At 38.7% G+C, this 16,578-nt stretch overlaps 1 protein-coding gene across 2 annotated transcripts in view; it reads right to left on the reverse strand.

The window, feature by feature from the left end:
• LOC127634181 (phenylalanine--tRNA ligase, mitochondrial-like) overlaps nucleotides 1–16,578 on the reverse strand; it is a 224,718-nt gene that overhangs the window by 133,816 nt on the left and 74,324 nt on the right. For both annotated transcript variants that reach the window (XM_052113618.1, XM_052113617.1), the window contains exons 2-4: nucleotides 12,622–13,272; nucleotides 10,653–10,815; nucleotides 7,707–7,838 (exon numbers count right to left, since the gene is read on the reverse strand). In XM_052113618.1, the coding sequence (XP_051969578.1) occupies nucleotides 7,707–7,838; nucleotides 10,653–10,815; nucleotides 12,622–13,254 (928 nt within the window). In that variant the 5' untranslated portion in view covers nucleotides 13,255–13,272. The remainder of the gene's footprint in view (nucleotides 1–7,706; nucleotides 7,839–10,652; nucleotides 10,816–12,621; nucleotides 13,273–16,578) is intronic.

Below are 16,578 nucleotides of genomic sequence, written 5' to 3' on the forward strand. Positions count from 1 at the left end.
ATTGGGAACCAATGGGAAAAGACTACATTTTTCCTCTGGTTTACCTGTAACCTGTGACAACAAGCTGTCACATAAAAACCCATATGTTACATAACACACATCTGTACAACTAGACCGAGTCAGATGAACTTAATTATCTCTGCAGAAATGAACATGGTACATATCACTAGCTGCTGCGGGTGCTAGTCTAAATGGGATGTAATTTACTCCTCATTACACAAGGCAAGCCTGAGGCGCTACTGCAAAACTATCATTTGGAAAGTAGGCCAGTGAAATGCATTGCACAGCGCTGTGAAACAAAGAGTAGATCTCATTTACTGATTTTCCTCTCCTTCTCCATTGAACTTCTTTCTTGTTTTTTCCTTTCGATGACTGTCCACTAAAACATCTAGCTGAATTAGAATTTGTCCCGCTCTCTCGGGTGAGATGGCCGAAATGGACAAACAAATGTTTGCTCTGCCAGTGCAAACCCTGGAGACGCGCAGGAGGAAACTGTGACTTGAGTGTGTTTGGGTGCTTGCCTCTTTAAGAAAAAAGAGGTGTATGTATTAGAGAGCTAATGACTGACAGACAGCTAGACAGATAATTTTTTTTCCTTAAGATTTTGGGGTAAAATATGACCAAGACATCTCACTTTGCAAGATTCACACATTTTAACCCTTGATCTATATAATACCTATAGTCTAACCTGTTATTGCTTTGCTAATACAAACATACATTTCTTATTGAGGCACTAAAATAAACTTAAACAGCAAGACAAAGAGATAGGGAGATGGAGAGGAAGGAGAGTATGAACGGAGCAAAAGCTGACTGATTAAAAAAATGCACGATCGTCAAAAAAACAGCAGCTTGACAGAAATGCTGTAATGAGGCCAAAGCCACATGGGTTTTTGAGCGAGAAAGTGCTTTAACCAGAGCTGGTCACAACTGGCACATGGTTTATTCAGTGCGGGAGGGCGGGGGTGTATTAAGGATTAAGACTAAGATTGAAAGTGCCACCTGAACCCAAAAGGGAGCTCAGCTGGTACTTTCCCCACCTACCAGCCGCCCCCCCGCTCCGCTGCAGTCCCAGAGGCCCCAGGGCGCGTGACTTGAAGGGCCGTTAATAGTCACCAAACATAGCTTTAATCACATTCCCTGGGCCCCTACCCTCTGGGGCGTGACTAAATCTCATCCACACCTCTGACGCATGCCATCATTAACACGGGTCCCATATGCTGTGGACAGCCCATGCGAGGTCCCCCAGGGCCCAGTACTAGTCCCGCTGCAGATTCAATGTGTCCGGGGATTACATGGCGTGCTCTAATGAATAACTAAATCCAACTACTGCCAAACCTGTGCTGCATGGTTACCCCACCTCCTCCCCTTTCATTAGACAAGCTCTGCCCCTAAACCAAACACACCCCCACTGGCACACTTATGCCACGCTTAGCATATGGCGGTCACGCTCGGAGACGAATGAATAACCTTTCAACTTCCCAGGATGCCCAGTTCTCTTTATTTTCTCGTCCCCGTACCCCCACCAATTGTCTTCCATCCGAAGAGCTCCTGCAACACTTTTAATGCTGTCTTGCTGGCAGCTTTTTATTGTCTCAATGCTCCAAAGGGAAAAGAGGGAAGGTGTGAGTGTGGAAGGAGGGGGGTGAGAGAGGACTGAATGAGAGGTTGCCATAGCAACGGAGTCACACGGCTCTGCCGCAGTGAAGAAAGGCAAAGAGAGAGAGAGAGAGTTGGGAGTGTGAAAATGATTATGGGGGGAGTGAAGGAGAACAGTGAAAAGGATTTGACAGAATCCCTGCAGTCCGGAGAGGAAGCACGGAAGGAGAGAACTGGGACATTGAGAGAAGTCAAAGAGAATTTAAAGTGTGCACGAGTTTGTGTTTGCGTACGTATGATAACAGTCGATGCATTGCAGAGGACATTCATTTTGTCAGCAGTTGTGGAAAAACTCCACTCAAAGACATCAGCAGTTTGAAATTCGTTGTTCGGTGTTTTTTTTAACACCGAATGTCATTGCTGGTTGAACACTTTATTCTGTAACCTTGCCAGAAGTGTGAACGTGGGCTGGCTCTGGGAATCTAAGTCATGTAAAACTTAATTAATGACATCATATCTGCCCAAGGCAAAGTCATGATTAAGGTTGTACTAATGGAAAAAGTGAATCATAAAATCATTGACCATTTACTGTTTACTGCCCGATTCATCTACATGTTAGGACACCTACACTCAAGTGTAAACCGTGCACCAGAGATGGGTGTGGTGCGTAGACTGGACGTAGAGGAACAATGGCGAAAAATGGAATTTGATCAAAAATGAAGAAAATCTTTTTCTTAATTTTTAGCTGCAACACACTTAAGCAGACCATATCTTTCCATAAGCAGACCATATCTTTCCACACCCCCTAAAACAGAACAAATCAGAGTTTCTAGTGTATTTCCAATGAAATATAATAATAATAATAATTGTCTTTGTAATATTTCATCAACATGTAATGACTTTCTCAACCTCTGAAATGTCTTGTCTTTTTGGCTGATGTCACCAAGCCCTTTTTGTCAACCAACTTTTATACAGAGACCACTTTTTTTTTAACAATCCAATCAATTCCCAATGGATAAAATCAAGTCCTCCCCCCCTAATTTTTTTCCTCACATGGAAATTAAAATAGGCTGCAAATGCCAATTAATGTTGCCTTCAATTTAAGTCTGCTGTATGAAACTTCATAAAAAGGGAAGCTTGACCATAAAAAAAAAATCATATTACACTGTAACCCGGACACACACACACACAAGATGAGACAGTCACAATGTAAGTCAAAAACTGCTTTTATTGTTAACAATAAAAGCAGGCAAATGTACAAACGGGCAAATCCAGTGAAGAGTTGTCGAGGGAAGCGTAGGGTCAAAAGCCGGGGAATCAAAGAGAGTAAAGGGGGCAAATCCGGGAGAGTAGTCGAGGGAGCGAGGGTCAAAGCCGGGGTAAACAGGATCGAGAGGCGGGTAAACTAACAAAGGGAGTAGACAGGGGTACTAGGGGAACGAGGAGCTGGCAAGCTAAGGGGGTAATCAAGAGGAGTTCAAGAGGAGATCAAAACTAGACCGAGACTAGCGGGGGCAAAGACACGGGAAACTAAATACAATAACCAACACCCGTGAAACGGATGTGCGGTGGTATTTATAGGGGAAGGTGCAGGTGTAAACAATGAAAGGTGATGAGACGAGTGCAGGTGAAACGAATAAAGGGGTGATAGAGACGAGTGCAGGTGGTCATAATGTTCTGGCCATTGGGAGCGGGCATGTGAGCCCGAGGAGGGAGACCTGCTACGAGCATGAGAGCTCGTAGGAGCAAAACGAGCGTGGAAGCTCGAGGGGGCGGAGCGAGGGAGCGGGGTTCGTGACATACACTTACAGTAACACAATGATACAGAGACATCCAAAGATTTATATGAAAATTTTATGATGTTATCTACCCTATATGTAATTTGAAATATAATTTCAGGCCAACAAAATAATGTAATAAACATTATATTGGAATTATTTGAACATTTTATCAATATTCTGTACACCAAGGTGTCCAAAGTTTCCCATTGTTGAATAATCAAGTGTTAAAGGCAATTGATTGTATTATTATTATTATTATTAATAATAATAATAATAATAATAATAATAATAACATTTAAATTAATTATAATAATAAATAATTGACAATAATAACTGACTTAGTCTTTCACTACTAATATGCATTGATGCTCATGTTTAATTGGTCACCATTGGCATATAAAGTCTGAGGCTTTATTTCAGACACTAACAAAAGTACCAAGTACCATGGTGATACCTTGGGACCACAATGTAAACAAAAAATTATGCATATGGCCCATGCTACATTTAAAACATGGAATTTATTCAGTATAATGGTTTATTTGAAAATACCATGGTATTATTACATGTAATACAATCACCGAAACAGCTGGTAAACAGGTAAACACCTGTCAAAGACTCTTCATAGCACTGATACTTTAATGTAGAAAAACTAATCTGTGCACATGGCTTTTTGTTCTGAAACATATGACACAAATTGTGTGGGTTTATCAAAATTCATTATAATATTTTCTGCACTGAAAACTTATATTAAACAAGCCCGTAACATTGACAGGAAGGAACCACCGGTGAGCTGATTCATCATAGCAAAGTCTGAGGAGAGAGCAAGGCCTGTTGACAGCTGTCTGTAGACATGAGGGCTTTCTTTACCCAGTTGTGAATACGCATTGCAAGTAGGTGTACATAGGGATAAAGCAGTGATTGAGTACAGCCAGACATAACAGGAAGAGCTCAATAATCTGTACTCCTGTCAGGTGCGGCATCGTGAAAGACACCAACTTTCAATCAAATCAGGATTACAAGTGTCCTTGCTGCGACTACTTGCCAAACACAAGAAAAAGTGGAATTCAAGGTGTATATCATCACTCTAGACTAAAAGTTAAAGTGTGTAATTTTTTTATGTAACAATGTTTTCACCTTACCCAGCTTACTATGCAGAGACAACAATAATGAGCCATTTGTAGGTTGATTCCACTGAAAAGTGAAAAAAACTGTGGCTTTGTAGAGCTTTCAAAACATTGATAAATTTGTTTGAACATCCAAAACAATGCTGCGAGTTTAGAGTGGAACTATCTTTTTGTCCGACCATTGGCAGATTAGGGAAATGTTGATCCAAAAAGGAAAATTCTGTAATTATTTTACTCAACTCATGTCACTCCAATCCATATGCAGTTATTTATATAGAATATTTGTCAAATATATGGTGATTTTATGATGTTAAGACTTAAATTAGCTATTTTTCTGATATTAGTCTTCCAATCAATCCACAGTCCTAGAAATTGACCCCTTTGCATCTGCACTAAAGATATAAACTGTATTCAAAGATAATAGAAAGCTTTTCGCAACAATCAATATTTTTGCAAGATGCCAAAAGAATGCAATGGGCCAAAAGCGTTCCAACACAAAGGAAGACACATGCTTGACTATGAGTGCTTTCAAAGAGAGAAAGAGGATGGGGAAGAGTGGAATGGAGAATAAGAAATAGAGCAAGAAGGAAACAGGGGCCTCTTAAGCACCTTCAGATAGAAAAGCTTTCAATGATTGATAAGCTCAAAATGCCTGAACACCCAAGAGTGGCTAAGGATAGGTTGCAGAAAAATATTATTTGTTGGGGAGGGGCTAAACACTGACAGCATTGATATGCATAATAATATTCTGATAATAGTCAGAATTTTGTCATATTCCGATGTATAAGCCATATAAACGTGCTAACTCAATTGTCATAACCCGATTAAGCCAACAGTCCACTAGAAATTCAAATACTGGCATTTGCTTATATTAATAAAATAAATAATAAAAAATTATATTTAAGTTGAAATTTAAATGCATGAATAAGATTATTAAAATAATATATATTTTTTAAATGTTTGCTATTAATAATATACTAACAATCAATGTTTGAAACACCACCTGTAGAAATGTTAATTTATATAATTATTAACTAGAATATATTAGACTAATATATGAATTATACATTAATATTATTATATTAATTATATACTAACATATACATTATAAATATATTAATATAAACACATTTTGGATGTATACTGTATTTTATATAAATTGTATTTATTTACATTATATTTTCAAATTTAGAACTATACTGTACATGCAGTCTTGTAACAAAATATTCAGGATTTGTAACTACACAGTACATACAGATTTATAATTATATATTTATTAAGAGAGAGTTGTGGCTGGTCACCATTTCATTTAAAATGTTCAACTTATTATTATTATTCTTTAAATAGACCTGTGGTATAATTATTTTTTTTAAACTTACAATGTTGAGTAAAATTATTTAAGATAAAGTATAGCATGTCACCACAGGATATATCTGTTGCTGCCTGAAATTTAAAGCCAAATATTTTTAATATGTAAATCTCTTTTTGGAATGAAGGTGGACCTTAATTGGAAAAGTCAGGCTCACGGTAAGAATCAGGATCTTTTCATCAACATCACGGTGTGCTGATGAAGTCAAATGTTGTATCTCGAGTGTCAAATCATAAAGTTAACAGAGCGGTGCAAAAAGAGAGATCACTAGCAGTTGAGTGGCACAGTCGTTAATTGGCCGTTACATGTTCCACATGTCTGCCGTGCAGACAGCAGGGGATGCAGTGCTGTTTAACACAGACAGGATCGATGAAGAGTGCAGATGAAATTGTGGAATTAAATGGCAGTGAGGAGTGAGCTGAATGAACCAGTGGAGAGGGAGGAGTGGTCATCCTGGGCTGGACCCCAGGGAAGAAAACCATGTCTGGGCAGTCGTGCATGTCCTTCCCCTCCCAACATGCAGGTTGGACACCCCTATATAGCATAGTGTATGTTGATGATAAAACAACTAGATTTTCTGAACTGGAGTAATATATATTTAGCCATTAACGATATTTTGAGATAAATTGTGATAAAATAACTTCCGCGTCTATAAAGCACTAACCGGAAGTGACGATGGGCGAGGGAGTCTGGTCAAGTTCAAGCTCAGGTTACAATGGATGCGAATGAAGAAACCGAGTTCTCCGGTGTGGACGAACATGCCTATGATGGCCCACAGGCCTATAATTATGAGCAAATTAAGAGTTAAAATAATTAAAAGTAAGACTTACTCTGCTAAGTCCTCGTTTTCGTTGCACAGAATGTCTGCTAACGTTAGCACTTTGTCCTCCAGTCCAGCCCGCGCCAAAATCCGGTGTACACTTTGACGGTGGACTTGATTCCATCGAGTGCACCGAGGGAACAGCATCAGTAATCAGCCTCACGTGGTCCTTACTCCGAAATCCCATCCGAGACTCCAACAAATCTCCAGGTCGATAATTCTCCGGAGTGAAATGTGCGCCACAAACGACCGAGTGTGTGGTAACAGACGCCGCAGTGAAGTCTGCTCTCTTCACCTGCACAAAACGCACTCAAGACCGAAAAGCCTTGTTTTTTCTAGAAGGAAAATGATGGACACGATGTCCTGACAGGCTGGAATTCGTGCAACCAGCACAAACACAATAATTTACCATTATGGCTTCTCTAAAACTTTCTGTACTGCTCTAACTACATCAACACCCACAATGAGAGCTGACCATGAGCTCTTTTGTTTGCCTCGCCTCTACGCCATATGACGCGTTGATAGCGGAAAGGCGTATTCCAGAGCCTAGCACATTTTCATCAAAATCTCTACATCAAATGAGATTTCATTAGTAATTTCTACATATGTGTTTTTAAAAGACCTCTGCAGACAATATAAAGTATTAATTCAGTTATAAATTCAACCTGCATGTTGCTCTTTAATGGTATGCCTGGATCTCCTTCATATGGGACTATCCCATCCATTTCATGTTGTCCAACACAGCACTGCACAATACCACCATCTACTGGCAGAGGCGGAACGCCATACTGGGTCACCGCCATGCCTGGTTCAAAGGTGTAGCCACCAGAATTGGGTGCAATTCATTGTAATTTTGTTTTAAAGCAACAAAATGGAATGAAATTTGTATGTATTTAGTTACATTATTAATGTATAATATATACACACACACACACAGAGCCAAATGTTTGGAATAATGTCCAGAATTGGCTGTTTCAGAATGAAATTGGTACTTTTTAGTTTGTGGGTTCTCTAACCTGAGTTCACTAGTTCTTGCTCCATCACCCCACAGCCCAGCACCTCCAACCAGTCTCCCTGGAAGTGCACCTCCATCTCAAAGGAGGGGTGTGTGAATGGGAAGTAGCAGTCCACCCAGCGGATCTGCAGATCTGAAAGACAGAATCAAACAGATGGAGGATAGCCAGACTGCTATGTTCAGGAAAAATATATTACTGCCAAATCCAAAGTAAATGGTAAATGGTCTGCACTTATATAGCACCTTTTTAAGCCTTAACGGTATTCAAAGCGCCTGTGACTCATTCACCCATTCATACACACATTCATACACCAATGGTGGCAGAGCTGCTATGTAATAGGGTTGTGCCATATCATCGTCCATCGTGATGGCTGACCAACATCACGATGTAGAGCCACCATCGTGATGCCACGCCCCCTTTTGCGAGTCTTGCTAGTGTGACTCACTAATCCTAGTCTCTTCTATAGTTAACCTAAAAACTTTGCAGGGATTGCTCTGTAAATTAAATTGATAATATAACTAATGCATATATGCTATTTTAAATACTGTAGTATATGCCAGAGACGTGACGTGTTAGTCTGTGAAAATACTGTGTCAGGCAGGCTACACAAATATTGATCTTGACATTGTTAGCTTCTTGTCTTTTTTTTACATGTCTTACACTGTACATTTAGATTAAAATATTTTATGTTGTAGGCTACAAGAAAATAGCCTTTATTAATGAATTATTAGTAGTTGTAGTGTCTCAGTAAATCTTGCTCATTGTCACATAGCTCTTGTATACACTGAAGCAGCAGTTTAAGATAAACCCAGACCAGCTGAACGTCAAATAACTTTTGTCTGGTTAATACTTTTAAAGAAAAATTTCCTTGGCCATAAATCCATAATGTCAAATCAAATGAAAGAAACAAGGTGAATATGAATAACACACATTTATTAAAACATAGAAGAACAACAAATAAAGAACAAGAAAACGGGAACAACACTCAGACCGAAACTCGGCATTAACATTTCACTTATAATTAGCAGCACAATTAACTTCAGCACAGGCTACAAAATAAATTATGTTATTGAAATATTGTAAAGTGGTCATATGAACTACACAAATGAACGTTTAAAAAATTATATGCAAAATCGAATAGCTCCAGAACGGATGGCTGAAAAATGCGTAAAGAAGTCTAATATCTTTCACCATAGACCATGTTTAAATTTCGATGTTTCTGGCCAGAAATACCAACATATTCACTTTATCTGGTTTTAATAAGCTGCGGATTGGAGTAACTACACTACCCGCTGTGCTGAAGACCCGCTCTGATGGAGTACTGGTAGCACATATGCACAGATATTTCCGTGCTAATCTTGCCATGAACGGAAACCTTTTGTTGTTCGTTTTCCACCAAGTCAGCGGGTCCTCTTCCCCATCAATGGCCATTTCCTGCAGGTACATGGTCATTTCTGCCTCGACCTTTTGCTCATCAGTGAGTAAAATAACGAAATTATAGTTTTTAAGTGGAAAATAGTATTTATGTAAAGAGATATATTAAAATAAAAAGTGCACAACACTTCTTAAGTGACAGCTAAAAAAAAAAATGCTTCACGTGTCGTGCAACCTACTGATAAAGCGCCGACCAGTCATTAGTTGGGTTAGTAAAATAACGAAATTATCATTTTTCATATAATTTTTGAAAATTGATGTTTTACTGTCAACATCGTCAACTGCCAATTTAAGGGACATCGCCCAACCCTACGATGTAAGGTGCAAGCCTGCCATTGGGAGCAACTTGGGGTTCAGTGTCTTGCCCAAAGACACTTCGGCATGTGGATTAGTGGCCGACCCGCTCTACCAACTGAGCCACAGCCGCCCAAAGTAAGAGTACTCTATTTGGTAAAAACTTCAACAGGTTCGCCCTTAATAAAAATAATGGTTTTACTACTACAGTAACCATAGTTTAACCATGGTATTTGAAGTAAAATCATGGTAACCACAAAATCAACATGGTTACTGTCACGGTAACAACATCATAAAATCATGGTTTCTATATGGGATCTTCTGCTAAGAAAACCATTGTAACAACAGTCATTGTTATTACAGTCATGGTTATTACAATAATACTATAGTAAAACCCTGGTTAATTGCCAGGATCCTTAACTAAAAATACATTTTCTAGTTTTACGTAATCTACATTTTAATGTAATACCTGCAGTATTACACAGGTAACAAACAAAGTGCATTTTAAACTCAGCTCAACATATATTCAACATTTGGATGCTGTAGCCTACATCCCTATTGAAGGAATAACCTAATACAATGGATATGAGAAGGGATGTTGTGAAGCGTCGAGCGTTTTAATCATATGCTGACATCCCACATCATCATCAATGGAGAAGGGCAATGAACAGCCCAAGCGCTTTAGTTATTGTTTCATATCTGTCAGAATTAGCACTGAGTGCTTGCTTAAAAACAGAATGGAGTTTGTGCAGTTTCAGCTCACCTGCATATTTTTTAATGGGTGATGTCGGCATAAATGATTAATTCTATTGATGTACTAGAATACAACACTCGCGTCGAGCGATGTCTGCAAACAGTGTCTGTTTTGTAAAAGTTTTTTGACCATCGCTGATGTAATTGACTGCAAAAAGAAAATGTTCCCAAACAGAAAGACTCGATTAATACAGGGAGCTTCTCTATCAAAGGCTTGTTATATCCGTTTTCCATTTTCAACTACACACAATGCGCGCAGAACTGTGATGTCATCAAGTTGACCCATGTGAAAAACAGGTGTAGTGTATCCATTAACAGATCCATTCAGGGGTATTAGCGGAGGTTGGAACTGCACTTGTCTTGAGGTGCCAATGCTTACCGAACCGTGGGTAGCGAACCGTACGGTTCTTGTTTTTTTTACCAAGAACCATTACACCCTTAATGTGAATGCTAACGGATTCTTACCTTCCCCAAACAGGTGTCGCATGAGGCGTGTAAGTGTCCGTTTCAGATTGAACTCCAAGAGTTTGACGGCCTCCAGCGTGTGTGTTTCCTGTTTTTGAGGAGTGCGACGACCACCACCCTCAAATAGGGACAAATCCTCACCATTCTCCACTTGGGCAAACAGCTGATAGAGAGAGAAAGGTTTAAAACAATTAGTAAACAATTGAATTGCATTCACAGATGGGTTACATTATGATTTCATTATGACTTCTCTGAGTTTAACACCTTATGTCCTTGAACAACTTATTGATTAAAATTAGAATGCTTTAAAATAACAGATTGTTTTTTCTATGCCAATAGGCAGGAGGTTCTAACAGACACAGATTATGGAGAACTGTTTGTCTGCTTTTCCAATGTTAAAATACCTACTCTTTTTCCAAACCTAATGTGTAGAAACAACTAGTAAGACATTCATAGGTTGATCTCCCCTCCCCCTTAAATAATAAAAATCACTGTCAAAAAATATTTGTTTTTATTGTTTTCCTGTAACAATATCAAAAGATCAATTTGATTTATCTTGTTTTAGAAACAACACTGCATAAGATATTTATGTTTTTCAGAGAATGTATTTTTAACATGTGTATTTTGTCTTACTGTACTTGAGTTTTTATAGTCAAAACAAGTGAAAAAATCTACCAGTGCTGAAGTAGAAATCCAAAGTATTTAGAATACGTTACTGCCTTTGAGTAATCTAATGGAATACGTTACAAATTACATTTTATAGCATGTAGTCTGTAATCTGTAGTGAAATACATTTCAAAATTAACCCTCCCAATCCTGTATATCTATCTATCTATCCATCTATCCAAAAGGGGTGTCCAAACTTTTTCTAATGGGAGGCCATATGCAAAAAGAAAGTGTCACAGGCTGCACCGTTGTAGTAATAATAATAATAATAATAATAATAATAAAAAGGCAAGATGCCATTATTACATCATCTTTATATGGCATGCTTAATATTCTGCAAGTTTTAATCATATTTTGAGTTAATAAAGGATATTTCTCACCAAGAAAGCTTGTAATAGAACAGTAATGCAGGGTCAGAAATTAAGGAGGGCCCCCAAAAGTGACAAAAAGTTTCCTAAAGTTCAATTGTGTGTGGGCAAACAATGCTCTGGTTTCTGTCTTTTTATTATTATTATTATTATTAGTTATACCACCTGATTTATTTCTTCAAATTCTACTTAAAGAGTAGCATTACACACCATCACATAACATATGTTTTGAGTGAAAAAAATGACAAATTAAATTAATAAACTTCCCAGCGCTGCAGAAGTAGTGTTCTTGGCTCGCGCTGCACAACGGCAGAAGTACTCTGTTGTAAAATGCGTGGTATCTAGACATTTTATCTAGAACAAATACATGAGCAAAGTTTATAACCGGATACCTGTCCTATAACAAATGCATAATTGTTTTTGAGTGGTGCTTCATCCATGGAAATCTGGAGGAATCCAAACTACTGAACTCGTCCAATGGATGAAGCTGGTTTCAACTTAAGAGAATGAACTATTGGAGACAAATGCGCTGTGAAATGGCTCTACGTGAATGTGACACACAACGTGTGTTGTCAATTTCATTTTTGTATTAATATATTTTATAATTAATTCAAAGTATTAATAAATTTAATTAATTATTTTTTTCATTTTTATTTTTTAAAGTGGCATTCATAGATTTCATAGATAAATGTCTATTCGAGGGTCAGTTTGTAAAGTTAATTATTAATTTACATTTTTGTATTAAAGATGACAACTGATGTCTTTTTTAAGTGACACTCATAGTCTTCCACAATAGTCACTTCCCTAAACTCATGGTAAAAAAAAAAAAAAAAAAAAGCCTATTTATTGGTCAATTTGTAAAGTGATTTATTTATTAACATTTTTGTAAACATAAATTTATAGTTTTTGTGGCACTCATAGGACAGCGTCATAACCTCATGGTTGGAGAAAAGCCGTACTCCCTCCATCTGGTGAAAGACAGGGTAGTGGCTGGAGTCTATCTCATCTCGTCTGTACACATCTCCAGCCAGCAGGAAGCAGTCCAGCCCAGAGCGCACCAGCTCCTTCTGGTGGGCTGAAGTGTGCGCCCGCAGCATGTGTGTGTGGTTCAGGTAGTAGTTATCTCCTTTTTTCCGACTAGGATGGTCTGGTGGAATAAGCAGGCTATCGAAGTTCTGTTCCACTGTCACTATTGGACTGAGGTTGTCATGTACTGAAAAGATTGGGTTTCCCGAGCGACCAACGTAGGATCGGTAGAAATGGTCTTTGATGCGTTCTTTAATAAGCCACAAGGGATGGTGAGGCTGGTTGTGAAGTTGGCGGCCAACTTTGGACAAGATTTTAGAGGTCACATTGGTCATGTCATCTCGTAGGTAGGCGTGGCCTAAAACTTCAACAGAACTTTGTCTAATCCATGGAGCGGTGGAGCCATCAGTGGATAGCCCCCTCCAGGAGTGGAGACTGTGGGATACAGCAAGGGCATTGGTCCATTGGCAGTTAGTTGGCCAATGGTGCACGATGTGTTTGAGTAGTGGGAGAAAAGTCTGGGAACTATGGTACAATGTCATAGTAGATGTTCCATTAGTCTGTAAGGCAAGACAGAAATTAAAATAAGTTGTCTTCCTAATAATTTATCAAAATAAATGAAATACACAAATTCCTAGTGAATAAAATCAAGTCCCGTCCTACCACCCCCACCCCCCCCAGTGGACGCTGCTGTACAATGGATATTCTCAGGCAGTGTGGGCCCTTGTTGATCAGTGTGAGATTTAGATTTCATTACTCGGATGTCAGATGAGTTCACACACAAGAGACTCAATCTCAGAAAACCTTGTGAAATGTGCAGTGCCTGTTCTAACATGTGACATAGGAAGAGAGATCCCGTGGGAGAACTGATGGAAATAGCAGGTGAGAGCTCATGCCCTCACAAACTGAGACAAATGCACAACTCGCTTTCTCTGCTGCCAGCACGCATGACACATTAAAGTGAGATCTGATATTCATCACACTGCTTGTTCAAACCTGGGTGTCATAATACACAGTTAAAGTGATTTATGGAGTGAGCAGCATAATTGAATTAAGGGTGGTCTCTTCTCATTTGCCCCCCTTTGATTTCCTCATTTTGTATCATTCTGCCTGTCTAGTCAATCTCTGCCCTCCTTTCATTATTTTTACCTGGGTACTGTGGTGGTACAATGGTAATTTTAAAGCCACCTTTATCCAATTTATACTTACAGTACATAGGATATTCACTATCGATGTACAGTAAAATGTGAACTTCTACATTTAAAATGATTTGAACCAAGATCACCTCTTGAGATTGCCGGAGATCATTTGCAGCACTCACATAAAAGAATATAACTAATTGCAGGCCACTAACATAGAAAAGAAAGAAAACTCTTCATATGCACATTCTCTGAGGTGCTGCACTCGTAAGCGGCAGAACGCCATTGAACCTCTCAACGAGCATCGAATCACATACGTGCACTGGCTGCTTTTCTTTTGTCTGTTCTTCAAAATATTATCAAACGTGTTCCTTCAAGCGCGCATCTTTGTGTCTAAGCAACAACATCTCTTGTCAAATGTAACTCTTGGTCTGTTTAGACCTGGTATTAACATCTGTATCAGGACATCTGATCACAAGTGGACAGCGCTAAACACAGGTGCAAACAGGGTTCAAAACATACAGGTCGGTTCTACCTGCCACTGTTCAAAAAGTACCCTGCTTTTGGTTAATTTCAGCCTCTGGTTGAGAGTAAAAGAAGCACATATCTCAGGTTTTTTAACATTTGTTGTATTGAGCAGCACTTTAGTTATGCGGTATTTGGATATCACGTGAGACACAGTTTTGCTCCCCACTGTTGGGATTAGGCAAAAAGCCAAAATGCACATATTTTTTTAATTTTTGCTGACAGTAGCAAGAGTTACATCCAATTTAAAAGCAGTGGTCTGATACTGCTCAGATGACTGAAATACCAACGTGCATCATGTGATAAACTACACTCAAACTTTCAATGTGCTGGATAATACAGATACACTCATGTGCAAATGTACACAGCCCTAATGCTATTAGTGTATGGTACATCCCCAAAACATGGTGTTACCATGGTACATTTTTAAAGAACCATGCTATTCCCATGGTTCATGCCCAAAAGATGGTATTATCATGGTACATTTTCACAGAACCATACTGTTCCTATAGTACATGCTCAAAACATGGTATTACCATGGTATATTTTAAAAGATCCATGCTATCCCCATGGTATGTGCCCAAAGCATAGCATTACCATGGCACATGTTCACAGAAACATGCTATTCCTTTCTAAAACCCAAAATTCCCAATTAAACCCAACAATAGTATATACTATATGTCCAAAAAACATAGTACAATTATGGTACTTTTTACTGTTAGTGTACCAGTTCTCCTATTTGGAAACTTTTGTAGCTTGCAGGTATCTTTCTTTTCTGTGCTCAGCCTCTCGATTATATGACAATTCATCCCCACTCTCTTTTTCACCATCCCCCCACCCCTTACCTCTCTTTCTCACTCTTTCTCTCTGTGAGTATTTAGCGTGCTACAGGTCTATGCTCAGGAGGTACTGAGGACACAGGGGAGAAAAGTGCTGTATTTATCCTAGACCAACAGTTCTTATTTCTCTCTGCCTGACGCATATATTTGCCTTGACCAAGCAATATTTTATGAGGCTGAAAGAACGGACAGATGAATTTTTTCCACTTCACTCTTTCTCTGGCGAGCAGCACAATATTAATGCATTGTCACACGGTGAGACTTATGCACTCACAAGTACACATGCATACTTTCAGGGGTAAGTTTCAGGTACCAAAGAGAGCATGCAGTGCATTGCAGTGTCATTGCAGTATCGCAGCATTGCAGATGCTGCTCTACTTTGGACCTTGTTTCAACTCTGTACCATAGATGGATGTCATTTCAGAGCATGATTTTCAGACTGCTCTTTTTTTATTCCAAGAGACATGAAGTGGTATGCATAAATATGTGCAAGCTAAACATTTGTGAAGTTAGCTCAAAAAAAGTTATTCTGTGGAAATCAGTGATTGTGACATTCTACAAAATACATCCTTTTGTGTTTGACAGAAGAAAGTCATATGGGTTTTGAACGAGGATAAGAAAATACTTTATTTTCAACAGAATTCTCACTTTTGGGTGAACTATCCCTTAAAGTACAATTTCTCTTAAGTATTTTTTTTTTTACATCCCTGGTAATTATTTTTAGACCATAAATGTTGGAGTTCATCTTGGATAAGTTCATCTTCTCACTTCCTGGTTATTTTGGTTCTAAGTGAGATAAGGAAACGTGACTCTAGATCAGTTCTGAAGGCGATGAGTCAGGTCAACAGTTAAGAGTGGGCGTGTGAGGAGGCAGTCTTTAAACACAGCATAGAAACGTCTGTATTAATTAGATACACTTGAGGTTAATGAAGTCAGTCTCACATTACTGTATCTGGCCACATCTGCTGCTCAGTGTGTGCTGACGGGTCAAAGGTCACCCATCTACCTGCAACTCAGCATGAATGCAGCATGGTATACTTTTTTCACTTCCTATCTGAATGTTTTCTAAAAAGTTTCAACCTTGCCACAAAGTCGAGTACCTCATCACAATTCTAAATTGCATAGTTTATGGTTGAGTTTATGGTTCTTTGGATACCTGCTGTGCACTTGTAATACAAGGGCAGAGAAAGGGTCTTATTCACTTATAGTTGTGTATAAAAGTTTTTATATGTGCACAACAAGATCTCACAAAAATATTGGTGTACAGGTGTGTACATACAACAGGTGTGTACACGCAAAAAGCTTAAATTAATTATGGGGAAGAAAATGATTGACAGATATATTGTCTTTCTCTACTGACTGA

Source organism: Xyrauchen texanus, chromosome 41 (assembly GCF_025860055.1).
Source record: "Xyrauchen texanus isolate HMW12.3.18 chromosome 41, RBS_HiC_50CHRs, whole genome shotgun sequence".
Taxonomy (NCBI): Eukaryota; Metazoa; Chordata; class Actinopteri; order Cypriniformes; family Catostomidae; genus Xyrauchen; species Xyrauchen texanus.